Source organism: Dysidea avara, chromosome 7 (assembly GCF_963678975.1).
Source record: "Dysidea avara chromosome 7, odDysAvar1.4, whole genome shotgun sequence".
NCBI classification, from domain to species: Eukaryota; Metazoa; Porifera; class Demospongiae; order Dictyoceratida; family Dysideidae; genus Dysidea; species Dysidea avara.
In genome coordinates this window covers 4,880,087-4,904,236 of record NC_089278.1, presented here as the reverse complement: position 1 = coordinate 4,904,236, position 24,150 = coordinate 4,880,087, and the positions used below count along the sequence as shown (strand labels likewise).

Genomic DNA, 24,150 nt, shown 5'->3' with positions numbered 1-24,150 from the left:
GAGTGTTTTAAAATTCTGTCCGTACATTCACGAGCTTCGGTTGTGGTATTTAATTTATAATGGCAGAAGGAACTAGTGAAAGGAATGGACCTATATCAAATATTATGAACTCATTATGGAGTAATAGTAGTAGTAATGATGATGCATTTTTCGATTCGCTTAAATTAGTAAGTGAAATAGCGAAACCACAAAAGATCATTTCTGTTGTGAATTGTGCAGACAAAAAAGCAGAGGATAATAGGATTTTTCACTTCTTTAATACTTGGTGCATTCTGTTTCGCACTGGTGAGGAATACAATAACTTCAGTGTTATTGCTGTGATGTTGTACAGGCACTGTTGCTGCTTCCATTTCTCATTTTGAAAGTCAGAAAGTTTGTCGTCCTCTTCACTCTTGGAAGTGTTTTTAGTCTTGGAAGGTATGGTACAGGTGGAGAGTAGTTTGTATATAGCACTAGATAAAATTTGAGGCCATATGTACTTGAACAGTTGTTGCTCTTATTGCTATCAGTTACTAGGTACTGTACTGACATGCCAAACAACGTCTAGTCACCAACCTTAGATGGGATATACATGTAGCTAGTAGCTACATACGTAGCACAGAAGTTTTTTTGCATATACGAGGGGGTAAGGAACTGGCCTAGACAAATGTCAGGATGCATTCACTAGGATTTATGGTCTAGCGCTGTCTGCCCCTTCACAAAAAGTAAGGGTATGGTGAGATATAGATACTAAATCATTTCTACCGCTCAGATTTGGTGGTAGCCAATTAATGGATGCTGATGACATTCACACAAAAATCGCCTTAGCTTGGCAACACAATGTAAATTGAAGGTCAATCATCTGATGTAACCAGCAGTCACGTACACTGTCTAATTCAATTCCTCTGAAATGATACGTTATCTGTATTTCATCAGACCCTTACTTTTTGCGAAGGGGTTGGCTGCACCAAACTATAGGATTCTTTGTGTGCTCTTTCTAAGGAGTCTTCCATTTTACCCAATAGATTGTTCTATTAACTGACTCTATTAAGAGTATCTTAATTATTTTACAAATTAAATTCCATGTGTCGTTTGATCTTAAATTGGTGGTCAAGTCGAAACAACAATTTTCAAATAGGTGTGGTTTGGGTTGTCACAAAATACTCTAATAAAACACTCACAAAGATCTGTTTATAAGAGATCAAAAGCCTGTCATATTGCAAATCTTCTCTAAGTTGTGAGTGTTGTATTAGAGTAGATTTGTAGTGATTGAATTCCTACTTCTACCGTATACCCAGATTGTGGAACAGCTTACCATTAATTGACCTATCCCAAACCCTCCAAACTATCAAATTCAAACTCAAGAATTATTTTTGGAATCATTTCGTTAACAATTTTGACAGTAATAATCTATGTACATTTTATTTCCGTTGCTCCTGTTCCAAATGTTTATACATTCTAGCTCCTACAAACTATTTTATTCTTTTAACTCTTTATAGCTACCCCTTGTAATTATTATTTGTAGTTATATAGCTTATTGTAATTTATAAGTAATTAATTATGGCTACCAGTGCAAGACACTGGTAGACCTTCAGTTCTGTAATTTAATCGTTTAAGCTCTTAAATATTGTTTAATTTTGTTTATTGATCTGTACAGTACTGTAAAGTATTAATAAATAAATAAATAAAAATAAATAGATTGTTATTACTAAAATATCCTGTGTATTTATAGTTTCTCTTTCCTATGGGGTCCATGGAATCACATGATGCATCTAATTTCACTTGAGAGGTTGCCATTCACCATAGCATATGTCTTGTCGCTGGCTGCCACATTATGGGCAGCACTAGGGGTGAGCTGTGGTTGTCATAGTGATGGTTATGTTATTGCTGTTGTAAACTCAGGCTCACAGTACAATTCTTACACTAGTATTTTCAGTGATTCAGATTGGAGCATTAGTATGGTTAGTAAAACCTGTCACAATGTAGTTGTTTTGTAGGTCTAAGCATGCTTTAACATTCAACCGTTCTTCGGATGGTGGTTACACCCACTCAATTATTCTGATCAACAAATTATGGTGATAATTTTGTGTTATGATCATGTACTAAGATACAAGAATAGATTTCAAAAGCTCACACATGTAATTTGTGAAAGTTTTCACTGTGATAACATGTAAGCACTATCAATAATCCCGCCATTTTATAAGTGAAACCAACTTTTTGTAGCCACAAATTTTGAGCATAACTGAATGTGTTGAGGCCAGTAAAAGGTTCCAGATGGACAGCACACTATGATGGTTGTAACATACATGGTGTATGTTTTTGCATCAGGGAGAATTACTAAGGCCCCTATTTGGTGATTATTAGTTTCTCATCCAGTCTTTCTAATTATTATGATGCGGGCGGGCGGGCGTTACCATTAAACCATTATAATATTTATACACTAATGTACAGACCGTGTCCAAATTGTCTTTCTTTCCTCACACAAATTTACATTGGTTTTTAGCTGCAATCATGCTCTATCGACTTAATCATAGCGGGATTACAGTTGACTGTTGAAAACAGAATCCACTGCAGTAATTTGCCAAGGAAAACGGTAATGCACAGTGCACTGTAACGTTAATTTTAAAAACGCCATCTAGCAAATTATGATGGTTTGGTATCATGTGTTCTTCTGAGCATGCACAGAGTAAATAATGGCTTACCATGTGGTAGCCTAAGAAGGATGTGGGTGGTGGATGAGAAACTAATAATCACCAAATAGGGGCCTTATGTTAAGATATACTAAAGCAATAATTGTAAAGCAAATTAATAAACAAATAAATACTGAAATAATACTACTACCCTTACAATAGTTACTGTATTGCTATAGGTTCCTTGTAAGCTATATACCTGGAGGAACTACTGGACTGAAGTTCTTCTCTAAACTGTGTACAAAATTAGTCTCTTCATCAGTGTCCTCCACACTGGATGTATAATGACCTTGTATGGTATTTCTTCTACACATGATGTAAATTGTAAGGTATCAGGATTAATGGAAACAATGTCAGGTTCTTGTTTTGCACTTATAACTACAACATTTCATGGGTTTGTGTGTGTGTGTGTGTGTTTGTAACTGACAAATTGCATTCCTGTCGTCAACTAAAATTGTATTATTACCAACAGAAACATACAGAAATATTTCTTGAAAAGTTTTTGTTACTGATGGAAGTTCAAGCCATTCTCTGTTGAAGAACAACTTTGAAGAAAGGCCATCATGGGTCCACAGTGTAGAAATAATTTAAAGTGATTTCGGGGGAGGGGCACTTTAACCTCATCCAGTCTCGTAACTGTTCGCGGCCTCGTACGCACGATTTAGCTTTCCCTCTCGCCGCTGTTCCCGGTATTTCTTTACTCGACACGTACCCTTGGTGGTCATTTCGCCCTCATTTACATCATCTTCGTCCGTTGGGACGTTGCCGCGCTTGTTGCGGAAGCAGTCAACGATTGCCTCCGCCGCGCTAGTACAAGCTGTATAAGAAACACATATCTTTGTGATTTACACCACATTATACCGTACCTGATATTATTATTCAGCACATCCGCTACTTATGAAAAGAAACGGATAGCGAGATGACTAGGTGCTTTTATATGGAACAAGTCACAAGACTATATGACGTAATGTATGGAACTCCGGTTATTATTGATTTACGGAGGAAGAATGACGGACAGTAGGAAGTGTTTTACTTGTGGAAAAGCTGGTCACTTGTCAAGAGATTGTCCAAACAAGAAATCAGCAGCGAACAGACCTCCCATAAAATGCTTCGCTTGTGGAGAAGAAGGGCATATGAAAAGAGACTGTCCGAAGGGAAACGATGCACCAGTTAAAATAGAAAGCGCCATCCCATTTGTGGACACGCACTGTCATTTAGAATATCTGTACGAGCGTTATAGACACGAGGGCAGCTTTGCAGATTTTAGTGCAAGACTAAAATACCCCGGAAATTTTGAAGGTTGCATATCCTCATTTTGTGACCCCGCAGCATTCTCGTCTTTCGGTAGCTGGGAGGAGTTACTGAAGCAGGACAAGGTCTGGGGTACATTTGGTATTCACCCTCATAATGCTCAATACTATGATGACAAATTAGAGGCTAAAATTATTACATGTTTGAGTCATCCGAAGTGTGTTGCTTATGGAGAAATTGGACTGGATTATTCCGAACACTCCCCATCCAAACCTGCTGTCCAGAAACATGTTTTACTGCACCAGCTCCAACAAGCTGTTCTAGTCCACAAACCAGTTGTAATCCACTGTAGAAATGCTGAGAATGACTTGCTGGAAGCGCTTACAGCTGCCCTGCCCTCCGACTACAAAATACACTTGCACAGTTTTTCAGGTGCTCCAGAGATTGCAAAGAAGTTTTTGGAACATTTCCCAAATCTCTATATTGGTATTACAGCCAATGTGACTTACCCAAAGTTAACCCACGTACATAATACAGTTGCAGCATTGCCACTAAACAGACTAGTGCTGGAGACAGATGCTCCCTATATGGTGCCAGAGAAATTTCCCAAGTCATGTCGGTGGAGCAACTCCAGTATGATCCTAAATATTGCCAAGGAAATATCTGTCATCAAACACAAACCTCTTGATGAGATTTTGGAATCAGCTAGGGCCAATACTAAAACTTTATACGGAGTTTAGTTAATATTTTTCATATTTTATTTTTGCTATGATACTTGATTAATGAACAACAGGGTTTAAAGGTTCTGCCTTAATGTCTGAAAATCTCATCTCATGTTCCATTTCTTCATCTATTTCACCCACTACAGCTCTGCAATATGCCATACGATGTAGTGATCCAAACTAGCGGCAACCTACATGTTGTCTCCTCTAATGATGTACAGTCCTAGAGGTACCTTCTCTACACCAGCACTAGACGAGTACACCCTCTCATGGCTGTTCTCCAATATCAAGTTGACTGTTTGGTCACAACCTTTTAGAATTCCCTGAGAAAAAGAAATCCACATAAAACAGATCATGTTTACACAACACTTTGTTAGTCTGATACATTACAGACCCTTGCCACACTGGGATTTATTGATTGGAGATTATGCCTGCTGGATAGTGGGGGACTTTTATCATGCAGTTATCATAGCAAACCACCATCTCTCTCAATACAAAGTCTCCCCACTACCATTTTTATAATTGCAGATAAGGCTCATTAACAGTCACAACTTCAATGTGTGCTCCATGGCCATGTAACCTCTAATTGATAAGCCTCAGCACTGTAAGGATATATGTACCAGACTAACATTTCATGGTGTCTAAGATAGCAGAAAGCTAGTATGCAGTGTGCATGGGATGTACAGACCACTACACAACACACAACAATTCAGCTGTAATGTACAATTTATCATACCACAATCACTCTCCCATCTGATGTAACCACAGAGACAGTATCTAAATTAATGCTAAGGGAAAATTGCACAAAAAGACGAGCGCAATAACTGTACGCATTTATATTACACAAGGATACGGTTGACGTAGGACTCTAGCCCAGCCTGAGCCATTAATAGAAGTGATGCGCTTTAATAAGAACAAACAAATTGTGGCCTTTAGGATATTTTTGGATACTTAAGCTGATGACGTGGACACTTTTGTGTAGGAACATTTGAGCTGGAGATATATACGCGGTTGAGCCAGCAGTATAAAAAGAGATCAACAATTGAACTAATAGTTATTATTGAACATTTAAAAGTTGATTGTTGATCATGGGCCTCACGATATCTAGTTTGTTTACTAAACTGTTTGGAAAGAAGAACATGAGAATTCTCATGGGTAGGACGCTGGGATTATTTGCTATGTGTTTAACTGTGTTTTCTAGTGGGTTTGGACGCTGCCGGGAAGACCACCATATTATACAAGTTGAAGCTAGGAGAAATCGTTACCACAATTCCAACCATAGGTGAGCGTTTCTAATAAAAGCCCTCCGTGTTTTAGCTATTTTATTGGCACAGGTTTTAACGTGGAGACGGTGGAATACAAGAATATTTGTTTTACAGTTTGGGATGTTGGTGGACAAGATAAGATTAGACCTCTATGGAGGCATTACTTCCAGAACACACAGGTTTGTACTTTAAGGGTGTTACGCACTGTAGGTAGATCTGTAACCATGGTCATTGTTAGTGTTTGGCCTGCGACTTCCAAGATGAATACTCTTTGTGGGTCACTATGAATGTGGGGCCTGACCCATTGACTTTTGTTCTGTGCGTTTGAGAATATGAATTACACTTTTTAATGTCTATTTGTTACACACATATAGGGACTAATCTTTGTCGTAGACAGCAATGACAGAGAGAGAATTAATGAAGCAAAAGATGAATTGAGCAAGATGGTGAGTGATGTAGTGTTAAAATTGTTACTTGAGTGTAATGTGATGATGTAGTTAGGTGAAGATGAATTGAAAGACTCAATTATTCTTGTATTTGCCAACAAGCAAGATCTTCCCAACGCAATGTCAGTATCACAAGTACAAGAAGCATTAGGATTACAGGAATACCGAAATAGAAAGGTAATTTGCTAATTCTTTAGTGACACATGAATTCTAATCACATGTCTTTACACTATAGTGGTACATTCAGAGCACCATTGCAACAGATGGAATTGGTTTATTTGAAGGATTGGATTGGTTGTCAGCAGAACTTTCAAAGACAAGTTGATGTATATCCCATCTGTTTCCATCATCTTCAATGAAATGCATCATGCGACATGAACGTACAACATTAAAAATGTATATTTTTGTGATTCATTTCTAGATTATTATTATAAATTATACACAAATTGAATTATTCTCCTAGGGTAACCCGCCACCTAGCATTTGGTCTGTGTTTGAGAATTTTTCTTCGCTTGCTTGCTTTTTTGAGTTCATTTTTCTTCATCTTTCGTAATGCCTTTTTGCTGGGATCAGCAATGGCCTGTGCAATAAATATTCTAACTAGACAGTTCAAATCTGGTTACCTCCAGGGCTCGTTGCCTTTTTCTAACCAAACGTTTGGTTTGCACTTCTTGTTGGATATGAGTGTATGCTCTGGCAAAGTTCTCCCTTCCTACTTGTGTCTTGATTAATTCTATGACTTCTAATGCTAACAAATGTAGTTCCTCTCCTGTAGAGACACAATAGTTGAGATGAAAGATGATAAATTTGATGTACCAGCAGCTTTCATGATGTCAGATTCTTCTCTGTACAATGGAGCCAGTAGTTGTGGTAAATGGTCAGGGAGACTTGTACCAAGTTCAACAGCCACAGCAGCAATCCATTTGAATACACAAGAACGCTGCAATAGTATGTACAATAGTTGACTAGTGAAGTCATCAGTCACCTTAAGAGATTGTTTGGGGTAATGTCCAGCCTCGTATGTAGCAATGTGAACCATTTTACTGATCAGCCATGACAAGGATGGCTCATGGTCATTCTCCTCCATGTGCAGCAGGACTTTAGCCAGGAACACAAGATTCTTAACCACCTGTAAGAGTGGTATGATTGATTACCAAGCATACAAAAGAGCAATGCTACCTGTACTGCTAAGTCAGCAGTGATGTTGGCTGATCTCAACTGACCACAAAATCCTGTCACCAACTGACCAACCTGCATACATGGGAAGACCACGTTAGAATCACAGTATTTGTTGTAGTAGTAAATAGAAGTGCACATTATTGATGATCACCATGTGACCTTAGATGTGACAGAAAAATATTATGTTACATGGTTGTGAATGTGTATAGTGTGTGATTCAAACCTTCTGAGCTCCTTCTACACTAAAGTAGCCACTGCTTTCACTGGTCACATCTGCAGTCTTGTAAGTGTTGAACAACCAACTGAACAGCTTGCAGGCAGTCAGTTGCACCCATGTGTGGGCGTGGCTTAAGAGCTGCTGGACTTTAGCTAAAAACACACACACACATCAGCATGTTCTGCAGTGGTGGGTGGGGCTGGCCTACTAACCCCATATCTCCATCATGTGATCAGCATGATCATGACCTCTAATAGTTTCAGTCTCCAGTAGCTTGTAAAGTGTTGACAAGGTGCAAAATGTGAGATGGTCACCTGGAGTTGACTGGGTGTCGTTGGCCTGATAAATGATGAAAAGAGAGTTAAAATTAAATCTAAAAATCTCACAGCTCTCTATACTGTATAAAGGGTGTTTAGTGTATTCAAGCAACTAACCTGCTCATCTGGCACATCTAGACACTCGGAGAGCAGTGGAATTACTAATGATACTCGTTTAGAGAACAGAGACCCTTCAGCTTCGCAGAATATGCCAACCAACTGAACTCCCAACCTTCGTTGAAGAACCTGTGAAAAGTAATAATAAACTTTACACACTCCTCATGAGCTATTAACTCTATTCTACCTGTGTACTCTGTGTCCAGATGATAACTATGTTGAATAATTGAGTCTTCTTCTCTGCATTAACCTGTTCAGTATAGTGAAACTACACTTAGACAGACCACAAGCAGTAAAACCTCTTAAATAGGGCCACTTATGGGACTTAAAAATGGCCTGATGTTCATACTATTGAGGTACACCTGTGTTTGGGACCTAGCCACTATAATGAGGTGGTCTTATTGATAAATAGCTACTGAGTGAGGACTACATTCACAGATTCACATACTCACATTAGTGATTAAAACTTTGGTTGCTTCAGCTACCATAGAACGACATGTTGGTGAGTCATCATTGATAAGACGACTGGCCAGTGGGATGAAAAAGTATGTTGCCAATTTGCATAGAGTTATCTGATGAAAATAACACGTATTTGCTTAGTACACAAACTACAATATTTTGTTTTACCTTCGGGAATTTAGCAAATATTACAGACAACATCTCCAATACTGACTCTCTGCCACTCTGCACCTCAAAACTAGTCACAAAACATTGTACGTATATAAAAAGGAAGAAATATGCTGTAAATACTTGAGATTGGATATGAACAAATCGAGATAGGACTGGAGCTTCTTCTTTAGTTTATAGTCCAGGAGAAACTGCAGCACAGCCTGAGGACACATCATATCACCTAGGTAACAGTGATAATATAACGACTAACCTTCCTACACTGAAGTTGTACACTGTCAGATTCTGACGTAATTGATAATTGTGCCACTTTATTCATCACTTCATGAATTTGATTAGTTATAAATTTCCTTCCAAGAATAGCCTATCACATTATACAGAGTAGACCAGATGCACACACAAACATGTTCTATGGGACACACCCGTAACAGTGGAAAAGCTGTTGTTTGGCGCTGATAGTCATATATGTCTTCTTCAATAAACGTCAACAATAACTACAAGTTACAGCATAAAATACATCACTAGTTCATTGTTATATCTAATGTACACACCTTCAACTGTGCATCACTAATCTCCTGACTGATACAGTCCCTTACAAGTACTGTCATTGCCTATAGCAAGTCACCATACCATGTAGTACTGTACTCATGGCTCATGGGAGCATGATGGTATAATACCTTAAATGCTGATGTTACTAGTTTTTGGTTTGAGCCACTAGCAGAAGCCCCAGCTCTAGCATAATTTCTCAACACATCAAATACACTTGCAGTAATGGTGGCAATGTGTGTGTCCAATGAGGGTAGTGTTAATCGTAGCATCCAGGTGATACACCGCAACACCATAGTGAGTACCTGAGAGATGTAGTGAAGTATGTAATTTGCAACTGTCTCCTTAGCTATGCCCCATAACTAACCATGTGGCATGCAATGCAATATTACTTACAGGGGTGTACGATGGTATGTGTGGCTGACTTACTGTAGGATGTCGAGAAGTGAGAAGGTTGGTTAACAGTTCAACAAAAGGGTCCATCATCTGAAGATGTTCATTGTCTTTGCTATCAACTTTTCCTCTCTTCAGTAAAGTTAATAAGATCTAATGAACGAGGAGTAAGTTCAACAGATACACACTACACACAGGCACACACATCACACACAGACACACACAGTTCAGTTACTTGTAGACCAAATTCAGTGATGATATGAGCACTGGCTCTATTTCCTTGAGAAGCTGGCTTGTGACTTCGTTGCACAGGTTCTGGTGGTAGAAGATAAATACTTGGAGGTCGACAACCAGCAGGTGAAGGGTCAGGTGGTTTTCTACTAACATGCCAATATAAAGTACACAAAATTATTAAAGCTACTCCTTACTTTGTTGTAGCTGCAAACACAGGCAAATTATTGCTTAGCAGGTCGTGGACAAAGTGTAATAGATGGGTGATAGTAAAACCAGTATTGGTTTGCAATCCTGTCCCAATTGATTTCAAAACATTTTCCACTGTTTGAAACACTCTAGTGTTGGGTTGTGTATCCAAGGTCTACACAGTACAAAATATCATATTAAACCAACCCTTGTATATTGTATATTAAAACTATTACCTCTTTCAGAGGTGTAAGCAGTTGTGGCAACATTGAGGGGCTAAGAAACATCGCTAATATTTCATAGCTCTTAATGCTCTGGCTGGCACGTGCTTCAGGAAGTTTTGATGCAATTTCTCCTTCCCTTCTCTCTTCTGCTGCCACACCAAACAGATCACCCACCAACACCTATATCATCACAATTTCCCTAGCAACGCTTAGTAACTGGAAACTGTTACCTCATTAATGGGCTCTAGACAGACATCTATATCTCCAGCGGTCAACTGGTCCTTAATTCCATTTAGTAATGCATGGATACTGTAGCTAAGCACGTGTACCTGATCCGAGAAAATAACTGTCAAGAAATTTTGAAATGTCATCATACCTGGTATCCTTTTGTTAGCGTCTCCTTCATCTCCTTCAAGATGAAGTGGAGGTATTTGGGACCCAGAAGAGATGCCATTTTTACAAGAGTATTCCTAGCCACTTCTCTAACATCTCGTTGGTAGCTCCTTAGTGTATGACACACCTTCAGTAGCAAGCTAAACAGCACAGTGATGGTAAAGGTGGGAACACAATTATGTATACAACACAACTACTCACCCAGGAAGGTTAGAATTGAGAGTATCCTCCGGTAGTTGCAGTAATAGTTGAGTCATTGCTAGGGCAATAGGTACTTGTAATGTATCAGGATCATTACTGTCACGTTTACGTTGACTGAGTCGGTGACCACTTTGATTTGACTGTGGATACATTGTGTAATGGTCATTAGTGTACGACCTTATGATTAACATACCCGTTTTGTTAAACATGACTGCAACTCTGGTAAAATAGCTTTTGTAATGGTGGTGTGAATTTTAAACGCCTTGGCCTTTTCTAACTCAAATATGACATGATATATCACATTTTCATTGGAGAAATTCTCACCTTCCTCTTGTGATTCTGTATCTTCTTCCGTTGTATCTATCTTGGTCAACTCTGGTACTTCTTCACCTTCTTTCACCCCATCTTGTTCCATTAGTTCTGTATTGGTGACAGTTTCTTTAACTCCATCTTGTTCCATTGGCTCTGTATTGGTGACAGATTCTTTAACTCCATCTTGTTCCATTGGCTCTGTATTGGTGACAGTTTCTTTAACTCCATCTTGTTCCATTGGCTCTGTATTGGTGACAATTTCTTTAACTCCATCTTGTTTCATTGGCTCTGTATTGGTGACAGTTTCTACTTGTAATTTCAAATCAAAATGAAATCCACTAAGAATCCCAACCACTGCCCTACAGGTAAATTATTACACTACGAATGATGCACTACAAACAGTGCTCATACTTGATCAAATTCTTTTCAATTTGTTTCCTCTTTGGAATCAACCGTAGATAGTTCTTTAGCAGAAAGTAATACTTGGTCCACTTCAGGTGTGCAGCAATAGCAGCAAGCACATTGACAGCCTCTGATATCAAGTTCTGTTCTCTCTCAGTTGTGGAGGCAAAGATGACATGAGATCCAATCGGCAACAAGAAGTTCAGCATGGTAGACTGACTGAATGTTCCAGAAGAGCAAAGTTCTGATAACCGGTGGAGAGCCCGTGTTCTACGATGAAGCTGTAGAAGGCATGCACAAGCACAGTAGCACAACTAAAGGAAGGAAATGCCCTCCACTTATAATTACCTGAATGTGTTTGATGTTCTCAAAGAAGTCTTGTTCAGGGTCCACATTCAGTAGTTGGTGCATGTCAGCAAATTTTAAATGAGATGGATAAGTCTTTACCAAGTGTGCCAATATGGCTATAAACTCATGATGAGCTGACTACAATAAACAACATGTAACATTACTGACACAATACACTTCGAGCTACCTCAGAGTTGGAGCAAAGACCTTGCCTAGTGCTATCCAACAATGTACCAAGAATAAGCAACTTGAATTTCTCCTTATCTACAGAATCAGTCAAGCACTGATGCTGAATGATACACTACTCACCTGTATCAGGACCAGTGGCTGATATTAGCTTGACAACAAAACCTGCTGCACTGTCCCTGATAGACATATCAGGTGACTACAAGAAAGTCTACCCATGAGGTGATAGGCAAAGAATGTTAGCATACTTGTAACAGAAAGAACACAGCATTATTCAGGATTGGTAACAGCTGCTCTTCATTGAAGGTTGCTATCAAGTCTCCAGCAGTTGTAAATCCATTCAAAATAAAGTCATAGTTGGGCTCCTCAATACTTTTGGGATTCCAGGCATTGACCTGTGTGACAGTTAAAAAAATATTCCTCCTTTAGTTGCAACAAAACGTATATATCAAACCTTGTTGAGTATTTCAGCAACACTTGTCCAACTTTCATTCTTTGTAGATAAAGTCTAAACATCAAAATATAAACATCTCTAATGCATTGGCTGGGCCTCACAGTAAATATAGCACAAGCAGCTTTACGTGATTTCCTTCCATGTAAAGTGAAGAACAACTTGGACAATGGCCTAAAAGAAAACAAACACACTAAAAAAAAAGTATACACAAAAAGTCTGAGAAAACGAAAAAAAAAAAGGATGTCAGAAGTGGGATTCGAACCCACGCCTACAAATGTAGACTGCGACCTGAACGCAGCGCCTTAGACCGCTCGGCCATCCTGACATCTGACTAACCACTGTTATTTTACATGCTTTTAAACCGATCCAACCGGGTTGTTTTATTCTTACGTATTTTTACCTCACAAAGGGTTGAATATCATCAACTTCGTGAAGCAACTGGTCCACACTTAGTAATATGTTCAACTCATCCTTTTAGAAATACATAAGCTCTTTTACATCTGTACATGTAAACAATATATAGACACCTGTGATTTTAAACTAGAAGACTGCTCAACAAAAGGAAGTAATAAGAACACCAGCTGAGTTCCTACTTGACTGTCTGTGACATAATGACTCATCCTAAAGGTTAACACTGACTGGTAAACAACATACTATAATCTCTGCTTACTTGGACAGCAATGCCATTTCTAATGAACAGCCTTTACTACCACTCTTCAGTTTTACATTTAGATACTGCAGTATTAGATCTAAATGTGGCAACACCAAGTCAATACCCAATCCTGTTTCGTCCTCAAAAAGTGTGTAAGCCATTTCCATAACAATAGTAGTCACACTCTTGGTGACACCCTTGGTCATCAGACAAGTAAACACACGCTCCAAAATCACCAGATTACTATTATTTGGTGACTGCTGAAACAAGTGATAATGTCTGCGTAGGGAGGGATATCACATATGAGTTGCAGTTTATTGCAGTACATACTTTGGCTGTTTGCTCCAGTTGAACAGTAGTTTCAGCAGCGGAGTGGGACTTTGTGCACACTCATTGGGTAACCTGGCAATCTTTAAAGGAGTAAGTTGTTATCAAGACATGATCAATACTGCACCTGAGGCCAGACCATGGCAGTCAGTACATCATCCTTGTATGGAGTGAAGTCAAACTCCTGGTACTGCACAAAACACTACACACAGAGTTATACAAAACATTTCTTGCTACACAAGCTGCCATGTACCTCTGATATGCGATTGATACTCAACTGACGGATAGCTCGCAGACTACCAATAAAGCAAGACTGAACCTGCAAGAGAGCAAAGGGGGTCATGCCACTAACACTGATATGTTACATGGTAAGATCAAGAAGTCACCAGTTCATACTATAAATAAGAGCCATTACTTAACGTATATTATGATTCTAGGTAAGATGGACAATTATAATTGCTTCCTCCTACCTAGCTAGTACGTAGATAGTTGATGCATGTGTGCAAATACACACACACAAACACAAAAACAATTTCTAAGTTATAAATTCCATACATTTTACATTAGGCCATGCACACATATCCCAAATATACAACTCACTAGGTGCCTGTGGTGATCCAAAAGAAAGGAAGAGCAAAGAGCAAGTCGTATCAAGATGGCTAACAACACAGGAAGATGAACACATAGTTGAGAAGGTGTGAAACTAGCCATCATCTGTCCTAGCAACACCAAGAACCTGTCCATACAATGGTAAACACAACACACAACTTGGCGACATTCTTACCCCCTTTGTTTTCTAAGGGAAATCACCTGCGTAGGGTCCATAGTAAACTGGTCCAATGGCTGGTCTACAATAAAATGTGCAAAAAGTGAACACACTATGAACTTCCATACAACAAACCAAATCACCAGCATAGCTATCAAACAGTCTATCATAATTTATACTTTAATATATGCCATCAACATTCATGAATAAAGTTATGTACGCTGTTCTGCTATACACAAAACAGTACTAATTGTACTGTGTTTTGCAAAATTTCTATCCACTAATGGAGTACCTGTTAGTTGTTTAAACGACAATGTCACAAGGTTTATCAATTCACTGATGCTTCCTTCACAACTTGACAAAAATCGAAGCACAATCTTTCTTTTGCCAACCCCTCTCACTGGGCCACGTCCACTCTGCATCATGTGACCATAGAGTAACCTAGACAACAGGACACTGACAACAAAACACCAACAAGTATGCTATTAACCTTATCAGCATGGACAGCACTTCAGTCTGGTGATCATCCTCCACCACACATGTCTCAGACTGGAAGCTGAAAAACAAAAGTAGTAACACATTATAGTTGATATTTTTGTTTTGTTTTACCAAAAGTTGCTCAGTTCTGCCCTGAACATTTTATCATCCAGTAAACCAAAGAAATTTTCCCTACACATACACACAACATAACACAACATGTATGATTACTATCACTTACTTGTATGGTATCAAATTAGCTGATTTGTAAGTTAGTATACAGGAAAGAGCTAATTTCTGTATCTCACTATCATGGTGTGTTAGGAGCTGACAAAATAACAAAAATAGTGAAAACAAAACAAACAAAGGAATTACTTTTAGATAAAGCTGGTAGAGTTCTGACTGCTTGTATACACTTTTTGGACTTTTGAATGTTGAAAACAACTCCAGCATAGCTTTGAGAACTCTAAAGCAAAAACGGCAACTTTGTAAATATTTGCACACGATCCATCTCAATAGTACTTTAAAGCTATCCCTCTTTCTGGTCTCTGTAAACTGCTCTCATCGGACACCTTGCCTCCATCATCAGTATCCATATCAACAGTAGAGTCTACAATTGTGTCACTATCATTGTTGGTTGTGGTGTCATGTTTCTGTAGGTCCTGAGTGGTCTGAAGACACTCCTCACCAACAGCACAGCATGTACTGTGTGTGAACAGGTCATGTAGTGACACGTGCTGTGCTGTGTGGGGTGTAACTAACTTGATAAAGTGTAGTGCACGAGGTACTATTACTCTAGATCTGGCCTCGGCCATTGTGGGGAACTGGCTCATTGCCTTCCACAAATGAAAGTGACAGTTATGATAATCAACACGTCCATCATCCACACTCCAGTCGGCCATAGCTTGTTGGTAGTCATAGAACTCCTTCAGATTAGCACATCTTTTACCAGTTTTGGGCTCTTCTGGTTTAGTCACTGGTTCTAAAGTCATTGGATACACAGTTGCATACACATGTGAATGACGTGGTATAGCATCTCACTTTGGCTACTTGTTATCTCCAGAACTTCATCATATACTGACCAAAAGATTGTCTTGTTGGAGTCAACTGCATACCCACTGTACACAATACTAACTATAGACCATGTAACACTATCTCATATCGTGTACCTAATTAGTTCCATTATTGGGGTCCATAGGAGGCTCAAGTTGACATACAGGTTGCCAATCAGGTAACGTAGTGGTACCTATTGGTTGTCATGACAGCAGCGCACTTGTAATAGTGTATACCACACACATACTTCTTTGTAGAGTGATGGAATCCTATCAAACCGGTGTGGGGAGTAGTGTAACTTGTTTAGGTGATGAAGATTCTTACGAAACTATGTAAAATAAAATCATAAATCATTATACCTGTAGAAAAGAGCCTCCATGTACTTCACACACACACACGCATGCACACCTCTAGTGCTAACAATTCAGTCTCTTCTGCAGCAAGACATAAATTAATGATATCACAAGGGGTAGGATCTTCCTGTAGACTATTATCTCAAAACTAGTGCAAGAGTAAACCACTCTCACCTCCTCCATATCTTCACTGTTTTCCATAAGAGGTTGCTTAAACAGTATTAATATTCTGAGAGTCAGTAAACGCACCTGTGTCTGCTTGTTAGGCCACACGTTACTTAACAGGTATAATAGTGGTACCTTGTGAAGTGGAGAAGTGAGATTGTGTACAAGAAGAGGAAATACCACATCAATTTGATCAGAACATCCTTCCTGATCCACAACATGTAACTGGTAGGCTAACACAGCACTCAACACATGCCACTCATGATGAAAATGTCTAAGACACAAATCACAAATGTACACAAATACTCTATAAACAATTTGACTGCAGCTTACTTGAGAAGATCAGTGATAGTCTCAAATGGCACAAAAATGATGAGGTCCACAGCAGAACAAGTTGCTACCATAGTGTGCAAACACTGTGCCATTAAATACACACCATCACTACCACCAATGGTACAGTTCTGTTTTAGGAGGGAAAATAGACTTGCCAACTTCTCTGGTAAAGATGGAGGTATGGGACTAAAAGAACAGGGGAAGACATACATGTATCTCAGTGGCACACACTACAGAGTCCCTTACAAATGCCTCAAAACAGAATACAGGTCGTACCTGTAGTGTGATAAACAGATAAATGATGCCCATAACATATGATGTGACTGGACACTTGACTGTGTAGACAACTGGCCTATAGCATCATCCAATACTTCACACAGTCTCTTCACTATAACACTTTCAGTTGGTGAGGCTTTAGATTTAGTTCTAGTGGGGTTAGGGACAAGACAAAGTTTCTCACAAGGTGAGGCCTGTCCAGGTAAAACTGTTATAGGTTGTCGTTTCAGTGATAATTCACACAAGAATTGTAAAATCTGTTCAAAGTTACTCCACTCAGTTGTGTCTAACAGTGTTCCTTGTTGTACCACTGCCTCACAGTAACTTAGACACTGAGGTAGAATCACTTCATTAAACTTGTCCCAGTCCAACAGTTCCTTGCAGAATTCCAGAACAATACCTACGTTCCTTGTAGTTAAAAACACCTACAACATTACAATTAAATTGCAGTACATATGTACAAAACTCAGCTTACAGTAGGATCTTGTATGAGGTACTACATATTTTGACCCATAATATGACATATATTTATCTTTTCTTCTATGCGTTATTTCTTACCACAACCATAACATCACTTACATTATGTATGATGGATAATAGGTCAGCTTCTACTACAGTAGACACCAGCAATAGTGAGGCTACAAGGTGAAGAAGTGTTTTCTCAACCTCTTCACTGAGAGTAGTCTCCAACATAAGAGGACGCAATGTCTAACATAAACGATAAACAAGTATCAACTAGACGACAACATATAAAGGAAACAAGTTCACCTTGCATAGACTTGATTTGTCTGTTATTCTAGAGCCTCGTCTCCATGACACCCAAATACCTATTAAATGGAGAGTATAGCAAAGTTGTGATCCCACTAGTACGTCTTCTGCTTCTTGTCTCCAGTGAGAAGACACAAGCTCCAACTGATGCTACAGAAAATAGTGTATTATTGCACATCAAAGAATGTTAAAATTTGATACCTGAAGAGTTGTGAAGACAAAAACACAATGTTCTCGTCTCGTATGCTCTGCCATTGACTGCATCATGATGCATAGTGACTGGAAGGTTTGTTGTGCAGGGAATTGATCAGTGATGGCAGGTCTTGACTCAGATACCGTGACTGGCCCAAGCCAGCCAAGCAGAATTGGCAACAACTACATGGTGCATTCATAAATGAAGGCCACAAATGAGATGGTAAGGACATACCTTGTGTGTGCAGGAGTGAAACTGCTGCTGGACACCCTTGAACATCTCAAATAGCACCAGTCCAATTCCTTCACTTAACTGCTTGCACACACAATACTGTCACACTTTTAGCACTAAAAATGTTTACCTCAGGATTTTGGCCAAGTGCAGTAAAGATGGTGTGAAATAGATTATCATGATTCCTAACCTAAAACAAATCAGATCAAGAGTACCTAGCATAAAATAGCAATTCCAGTATTAGCAGCCTACACAATAAGTGACTGCTCTATTAGAGTATTTTGATCACACTGCTGGACAAAAATTTTTCGTCTTTATCAAGCAGGTGAGCCATGTTACTTCGTACAACAACACATTTGGAGATCTTAAGTTGGTATGAGTGGAATGGTGGCTTTATTATACAAAGACCTGATTAGACAGGTTCCACTCAGCTACAGTAACACACACTTCACCTTCCTCAGTAAGAAGCCAATACTTTCAGCAGCAAACTGTTTAATGTGAGGCTTTTGTGACTCCTCCAGTAGTTCAGAGTAGTACCTGCAATGTTTTAGTATAATTAGTTCACTCTTGGAGGCAAAACACAAAACAAAAGCTTACAAAAATACATCTCCGATGTCCTTCAACAGATATCTCCACAGAAATTTGAACAGATAAGCCAGTGTAGTGAATGCTTGCTGTGTACAAAATGGCATGTAAAATATACCCATGATCAGAGATATTTACTTCAATGAGGGATGCATCTTGTATTCTCAACAGAGAGGTGATGATAGTAAAGAACTCTTTGAAGTGAGGATAGAAGTCACTTTGCAGATCTCTAGCCAGCTGTACCACCAAGCTATAGATATTGGTGTAATACATACTAGTGTACACACATACACACTCACATGTGTGTGTATTTGTGTTCATGCACACATTATGTATATGCATGAATTGACACACATGCACAGGTACATACGTACTTACTCGAGTAATGCTTCATACGCTAGGTTCTGTTGGACTTGCAGATGCTTCTTGAGTGTGTCCACAATTTCATTCTGTACCATGTCAAATATTAAGTCATCTGTTACACTACACACATACCTTATGATGTACTAGTTGAGGAAGACTTGACACCATTGGAGTAACCTCTTGAGAAAACCTCACTAGTGTAATGGACAGGTTGTTTCATATTAACAGATAATAGGCATGTGTGTGTGCATGTGTGTGTGCATGCACAGTAGGATGACAGCCCTGAATACTTACTAACCAAAGTCAATGGTACAATCCAGCTCCCTCCATTTCTTAAGAGCTGAGCTGAAGTGAGTCTCCTGGGGATGGATTATTGGCACAGTGTAGCGGTAATAAATCACTACCTCTGTGCCATCACCAGTAGCTTCGTTTACTCTATGGCTGACATCAATCTGAATGTTTGCAATTCGTTCTGAGAACGACTTGAACTAATGCAAACAGTGTCGTAGCGGTCACAATCACTTAAACCCATCACACCTTGAATAATGTCTTGAAGTCAACCTTCTTCTCAGCTCCCTTCCTCTTCTTCAGCTTCTCCATTCTACGACATCATGGTAAGCGCCTCAAGATTTAAACACGTGGGTTTACTCTAACTAAATAGCACCATATTGTTTAGTCTCGTGCCCAGCCGGGCTCGCGCTAATGCGCAAACACGCATTAGCGCGAGCCCGGCTGGGCACGAGACTACATTTGTATTTATTTGTATTTGTATTTGTATTTTAAGGATAAAGGCTTATGCCTGTACATCCATAAACAGAATTAATAATTATTATGTACTTAGCTATTCTAATTACTATACAAAATCAAATAAGCAATTACTGTAGTGTCTGTCCAGCCATGTACTCTAATATCAGTGGCGGATCCAGGATGGGGCATTTGGGGCAAATGCCCCCCCCAAGAAATTGCATACAAGATCGAGATACTCTAATAGAGCAGTCAATTACTCTAATAAAGCAGTCACAATGTTCATGAGGCAGTGTAGCTTACCTATGAAGCTATAAATAGGATTTTATTTTACATAACAGACGTGATATAGTAACTAGTTATTATTGTCGTGACCTTTTTTTTTGGTCTTCAACTGGTTTTCAGAAAGGTGCCCCCCCTCTTTCCAAACTCTGGATCCGCCCCTGAATATCTATGGTCCAGCAGTGTTTGACAGAGGGAGAATCAACAATAGATTGGGGTAATGAATTCCAGTCATTGATTACTCTGTTACTATAAAAATTAGATCTACAAATTAGTGTGATGTTTGAATAATTTCCTTGTGTGACCTCTTGTTACAGACTTACAGTAGAAGTGGATGGGGTAAATAAATGATTTTCTATATCATAACTGCATTTGAGAATTTGGTACAAATATATCAAATCACCCCTTCGTCTACGGTGTTGTAAAAATAGTTTTTTTTTGTTTTTTTTAATTTTTAATATTAACAATAACTTATTACAATTTACAACTACATAAACTACAGCTAGCTACAGGGGAAAACTATTACTAGGGGAAAAAGGGGATTGTCATCATCGTCCGAGCCCTGAAGGGCCCAGTACCTCAAGATCATCTTAGCATTGTTGGACCACAGTTGCACAGACAGTTGTTGTAGCAAGTTCTTTCTAGCAACTTTCCGAGGGACACCGCTGCGAGGAGTGGTACGGTCAGCTATACTCTGTAAAGTTTTTAGAGCAAAAGGTGTCCAAACTCCAAATGTTTCCACAACTAATGGAATGAAATCTGACCCCACCTTCTCCACAGCTGCCAAATGCTTCTCATCCTTGGCAACCTCTCCAGCAGCAGCAGCCACCCCAGCCCATGAAGCACAGGAGGAGATAAAAGTAGGCTGAGTGGTGTAGCGTATGGAGACATCGAAGTAAGCTGGACGACCATGCTGGAAGTCAGGATGAAAAACATCGCCATGGCGCAACCCATCATCATAAGAAGCTCTCTGTTCCTTAAGAACCCCAGGGTGATCCTGTGAAAGGGCATTATAAATGATGTTTACCAGAGCATCATGTCGACGTATTCTCATTGGGCCTTGAGAGCAACCTAACAGATGGTCACCATAGTTATCGATGGTAGAAAGACAGGTACACAAAGGAGAGAACGGAAACAAAGAAACACCCAACCATATACGTAATCCAATAACAAATTCAGGCCCAGGGATAGCCAAACCCAGACTGACTCGAGGAATCCACCATTGTCCACCTCACTTAAAAGAACATGCATATAAACAGATTGTCTTGCCATCTATTGAATACTGCTCTTCTATCTGGGATCCACATCAACAATCACTCATTCACAAGTTAGAGATGATACAACATCGTGCTGCACGTTTCGTGTTAAATAGACCTTGGAGAAGGAATCATAGGGACAGTATAACTGAAATGTTAGTGGAATTAAAATGGCCAACACTGGAAGATCGTAGGAAACAGGCACGTCTGATGCTGTTGTTTAAGTTTGTAAACAAATTAATTTATGTTCCAAATCAGTATCTGCCAGTGTTATCTCCTGCAACAAGTACCAGGGCAAACCATCCCTTGAAGCTATTACAGTTGTATGCCAGAACAAATCGATATAGTAACTCTTTCTTACCAAGATCAATACCAGACTGGAACAATTTAGATATGGAAGATCTTGACAATATAGACTTACTTACTTTCAAGAACTGTTTGCAAAATGCATAGACACTAAAATTTTGTTTTTGTACATTAGCGATTTACCCAATGGGTTTTGCTAATCAAAAAAAAAAAAAAAAAAAAAAAAATAGCTTTGAGCCAGCCACTACTTGTGCCAGAAGGGTGTGACAAAGCAGTCAAACGAGCTTGATCGCGAATGCCAAAGGATGCGCTGAAATAGTGGTCTGGCCACGCGAGACTAATATTGTTACGAGTTTTGTTACTAGTCTCGCGTAGCCAGACCCATAACGCGCAGGCCGCCTATCGATTAGAGATTATAAGCGCTCATAATCTCTAATCGATAAGCGATCTGCGCGTTAGATGGGCCTGGCTACGCGAGACTATATTGTTACCGTACGCAAGGAAATTTAGACGTAGGAAAAATTTGACGAACCCATAATATGGGGTGCCGTTTGTACCAAAATTGTACAAAAATGCCTTATTTATAAACTATAAGCATACTTTATAAATCAATGCACTACTTTATAAATCATGAACATATACTTTATAAATCATATGCATGATTTATAAACCATATACCTGATTTATAAACCATATACCTGATTTATAAATCATTGACATACTTTATAAACTATAAATTGATTTATATAAATTATACATGTGATTTGTAAACTATAACACTTATTTGTAAAGTATAAACACTGATTTATAAATTATAATATTAATTTATTTATCAATGTACTACTTTATAAATCATGTGTATAGTTTATAAATCATACACATGATTTATAAATCAATAACATACTTTATGAACCATACATGCATAATTTATAAATCATCATTATGATTTATAAATTGCACATGTCAGATTAATAAATCATAAGTATATTTTACAAACCATCATCACGAGTGACTTAGTTTGGTTATTGTTGTATTTTATAAATCATTGTCCTACTTTATAAATTTAACACATACTTTACAAATCACATGCACAATTTACTTTTGTAAACTAATACATGATATATAAATCAATAGTGTAATTTAGTAGCCATATGTTGTTGTTTAGTATCGATAGTTAGAATTCATATCTATATTGCTTAGATGTGCATCAAATGGAAAGCATTTGTGGCATGTGATCCAGCACAGGATTTAGCACACTTAGTAGCTACAAGCTTTGGCAGCTGTTGTGAGCACTTGCACTAATGAGAGCAACCCGGCAAAGTGGAGTATCACCATTACCAATGCCCCTGTCATCGTCGTGGGTAACTCCCCTGCCAGTAATTCCACTAATTATGCCACTCTTGCTGGCTACTCTTACATGGTGTAGGATTTGGGCTCAAGCTGGTCAGTGACAACAGTGGCATAATTGGTGACAACAGTGGCATAGTTGGTGGAACCACTGGCAGGGGCATTGGTAATGGTAATATACTCCACTTTGCTGGGTTACTCTCATTAGTGCAAGTGCTCACAACAGCTTCCAAAGCTTGTAGCTACTAAGTATGCTGAATCCTGTGCTGGATCACATGCCACAAATGCCTTACATTTGATACACATCTAAGCAATATTGATATGAATTCTAACTATCGATACTAAACAACAACATACACCTGTATGGCTACTAAATTACACTATTGATTTATATATCATAGTATTAGTTTACAATAGTAAATTGTACATGTGATTTGTAAAGTATGTGTTAAATTTATAAAGTAGGACAATGATTTATAAAATACAACAATAACCAAACTAAGTCACTCGTGATGATGGTTTGTAAAATATACTTATGATTTATTAATCTGACATATGCAATTTATAAATCATAATGATGATTTATAAATTATGCATGTATGGTTCATAAAGTATGTTATTGATTTATAAATCAAGTGTATGATTTATAAACTATACACATGATTTATAAACTATACACATGATTTATAAAGTAGTACATTGATATATAAATTAATATTATAATTTATAAATCAGTGTTTATACTTTACAAATAAGTGTTATAGTTTACAAATCACATGTATAATTTATATAAATCAATGTTATAGTTTATAAAGTATGTCAATGATTTATAAATCAGGTATATGGTTTATAAATCATGCATATGATTTATAAAGTATATGTTCATGATTTATAAAGTAGTGCATTGATTTATAAAGTATGCTTATAGTTTATAAATAAGGCATTTTTGTACAATTTTGGTACAAACGGCACCCCATACTCAGA

The 24,150-nt window shown here is 38.4% G+C and overlaps 5 protein-coding genes and 1 non-coding gene across 8 annotated transcripts; 3 read left to right on the top strand and 3 right to left on the bottom strand.

Annotated features, from left to right (window-relative positions):
* The first annotated feature begins 26 nt into the window (after positions 1 to 26).
* On the top strand, positions 27 to 3,564 carry LOC136259756 (uncharacterized). Its single transcript, XM_066053280.1, has 6 exons — positions 27 to 167; positions 220 to 285; positions 332 to 417; positions 1,712 to 1,829; positions 1,882 to 1,940; positions 2,849 to 3,564. Exons 1-6 carry the CDS (start codon positions 60 to 62, stop codon positions 2,952 to 2,954), a joined length of 543 nt encoding a protein of 180 aa, XP_065909352.1. The 5' UTR covers positions 27 to 59; the 3' UTR covers positions 2,955 to 3,564.
* A 76-nt stretch (positions 3,565 to 3,640) lies between these two features.
* On the top strand, positions 3,641 to 4,710 carry LOC136259754 (putative deoxyribonuclease TATDN2). Its single transcript, XM_066053278.1, has one exon. It carries the CDS (start codon positions 3,641 to 3,643, stop codon positions 4,658 to 4,660), a length of 1,020 nt encoding a protein of 339 aa, XP_065909350.1. The 3' UTR covers positions 4,661 to 4,710.
* On the bottom strand, positions 4,656 to 5,606 carry LOC136259757 (U6 snRNA-associated Sm-like protein LSm8). The gene is made up of 4 exons (XM_066053281.1): positions 5,496 to 5,606; positions 5,379 to 5,419; positions 4,838 to 4,965; positions 4,656 to 4,790 (listed from the first exon to the last, which is right to left on the bottom strand). The coding sequence occupies exons 1-4, from the start codon at positions 5,527 to 5,529 to the stop codon at positions 4,700 to 4,702; spliced, it is 294 nt and encodes a 97-aa protein (XP_065909353.1). The 5' UTR covers positions 5,530 to 5,606; the 3' UTR covers positions 4,656 to 4,699.
* Positions 5,561 to 6,804, top strand: LOC136259755 (ADP-ribosylation factor 4-like). The gene is made up of 6 exons (XM_066053279.1): positions 5,561 to 5,797; positions 5,844 to 5,924; positions 5,977 to 6,086; positions 6,282 to 6,353; positions 6,405 to 6,530; positions 6,589 to 6,804. Exons 1-6 carry the CDS (start codon positions 5,731 to 5,733, stop codon positions 6,676 to 6,678), a joined length of 546 nt encoding a protein of 181 aa, XP_065909351.1. The 5' UTR covers positions 5,561 to 5,730; the 3' UTR covers positions 6,679 to 6,804.
* LOC136259753 (small subunit processome component 20 homolog) lies at positions 6,742 to 19,872 on the bottom strand. 3 transcript variants are annotated; one of them, XM_066053274.1, is made up of 68 exons: positions 19,769 to 19,872; positions 19,636 to 19,719; positions 19,530 to 19,590; positions 19,364 to 19,425; positions 19,247 to 19,317; positions 19,007 to 19,118; positions 18,881 to 18,957; positions 18,736 to 18,820; positions 18,414 to 18,473; positions 18,287 to 18,364; positions 18,061 to 18,234; positions 17,860 to 18,009; positions 17,671 to 17,799; positions 17,062 to 17,516; positions 16,816 to 17,001; positions 16,618 to 16,756; positions 16,492 to 16,566; positions 16,373 to 16,444; positions 16,212 to 16,292; positions 16,081 to 16,157; positions 15,953 to 16,029; positions 15,674 to 15,893; positions 15,434 to 15,616; positions 15,287 to 15,377; positions 15,153 to 15,238; positions 15,044 to 15,103; positions 14,925 to 14,990; positions 14,727 to 14,875; positions 14,453 to 14,516; positions 14,269 to 14,404; positions 13,922 to 13,987; positions 13,796 to 13,870; positions 13,672 to 13,751; positions 13,360 to 13,620; positions 13,217 to 13,310; positions 13,090 to 13,160; positions 12,791 to 12,860; positions 12,690 to 12,743; positions 12,484 to 12,630; positions 12,359 to 12,434; positions 12,237 to 12,313; positions 12,050 to 12,187; positions 11,711 to 11,982; positions 11,312 to 11,658; positions 11,181 to 11,260; positions 10,988 to 11,127; positions 10,770 to 10,926; positions 10,624 to 10,722; positions 10,406 to 10,573; positions 10,178 to 10,344; positions 9,985 to 10,129; positions 9,786 to 9,902; positions 9,488 to 9,661; positions 9,362 to 9,421; positions 9,233 to 9,304; positions 9,064 to 9,174; positions 8,934 to 9,013; positions 8,811 to 8,880; positions 8,636 to 8,755; positions 8,371 to 8,433; positions 8,184 to 8,312; positions 7,962 to 8,088; positions 7,756 to 7,901; positions 7,533 to 7,604; positions 7,339 to 7,482; positions 7,170 to 7,293; positions 6,977 to 7,122; positions 6,742 to 6,933 (listed from the first exon to the last, which is right to left on the bottom strand). In XM_066053274.1, exons 1-68 carry the CDS (start codon positions 19,829 to 19,831, stop codon positions 6,805 to 6,807), a joined length of 8,091 nt encoding a protein of 2,696 aa, XP_065909346.1. In that variant the 5' UTR covers positions 19,832 to 19,872; the 3' UTR covers positions 6,742 to 6,804. The 3 variants fall into 3 exon arrangements, with proteins under 3 accessions (XP_065909346.1, XP_065909347.1, XP_065909348.1); XM_066053275.1 differs by having other exon boundaries at positions 9,985 to 10,126; XM_066053276.1 differs by having other exon boundaries at positions 17,092 to 17,516.
* On the bottom strand, positions 12,931 to 13,014 carry Trnal-cag (transfer RNA leucine (anticodon CAG)). The gene has a single exon. It is a non-coding gene; the product is annotated as a tRNA-Leu (tRNA).
* Positions 19,873 to 24,150: the final 4,278 nt, after the last annotated feature.

Excerpts from the sequence above, each read along its gene's own strand:
- LOC136259756 (XM_066053280.1), top strand. The coding sequence starts at position 60 with ATGGCAGAAGGAACTAGTGAAAGGAATGGACCTATATCAAATATTATG. Across the intron at positions 168-219 it reads TTTTCGATTCGCTTAAATTA|ACAAAAAAGCAGAGGATAAT; the intron begins GTAAGTGAAATA and ends TGAATTGTGCAG. Across the intron at positions 1,830-1,881 it reads CATTATGGGCAGCACTAGGG|GCTCACAGTACAATTCTTAC; the intron begins GTGAGCTGTGGT and ends TTGTAAACTCAG.
- LOC136259754 (XM_066053278.1), top strand. The coding sequence starts at position 3,641 with ATGGAACTCCGGTTATTATTGATTTACGGAGGAAGAATGACGGACAGT.
- LOC136259757 (XM_066053281.1), bottom strand. The coding sequence starts at position 5,529 with ATGGCTCAGGCTGGGCTAGAGTCCTACGTCAACC. Across the intron at positions 5,420-5,495 it reads GCTAGAGTCCTACGTCAACC|ATACTGTCTCTGTGGTTACA; the intron begins GTATCCTTGTGT and ends GCATTAATTTAG. Across the intron at positions 4,791-4,837 it reads ATCATTAGAGGAGACAACAT|AGCTGTAGTGGGTGAAATAG; the intron begins GTAGGTTGCCGC and ends GGCATATTGCAG.
- LOC136259755 (XM_066053279.1), top strand. The coding sequence starts at position 5,731 with ATGGGCCTCACGATATCTAGTTTGTTTACTAAACTGTTTGGAAAGAAG. Across the intron at positions 5,798-5,843 it reads GAACATGAGAATTCTCATGG|TGGGTTTGGACGCTGCCGGG; the intron begins GTAGGACGCTGG and ends TGTGTTTTCTAG. Across the intron at positions 5,925-5,976 it reads TACCACAATTCCAACCATAG|GTTTTAACGTGGAGACGGTG; the intron begins GTGAGCGTTTCT and ends TTATTGGCACAG.
- LOC136259753 (XM_066053274.1), bottom strand. The coding sequence starts at position 19,831 with ATGGAGAAGCTGAAGAAGAGGAAGGGAGCTGAGAAGAAGGTTGACTTC. Across the intron at positions 19,119-19,246 it reads GCGTATGAAGCATTACTCGA|CTTGGTGGTACAGCTGGCTA; the intron begins GTAAGTACGTAT and ends CAATATCTATAG. Across the intron at positions 8,756-8,810 it reads TATTTGCTAAATTCCCGAAG|ATAACTCTATGCAAATTGGC; the intron begins GTAAAACAAAAT and ends TATTTTCATCAG.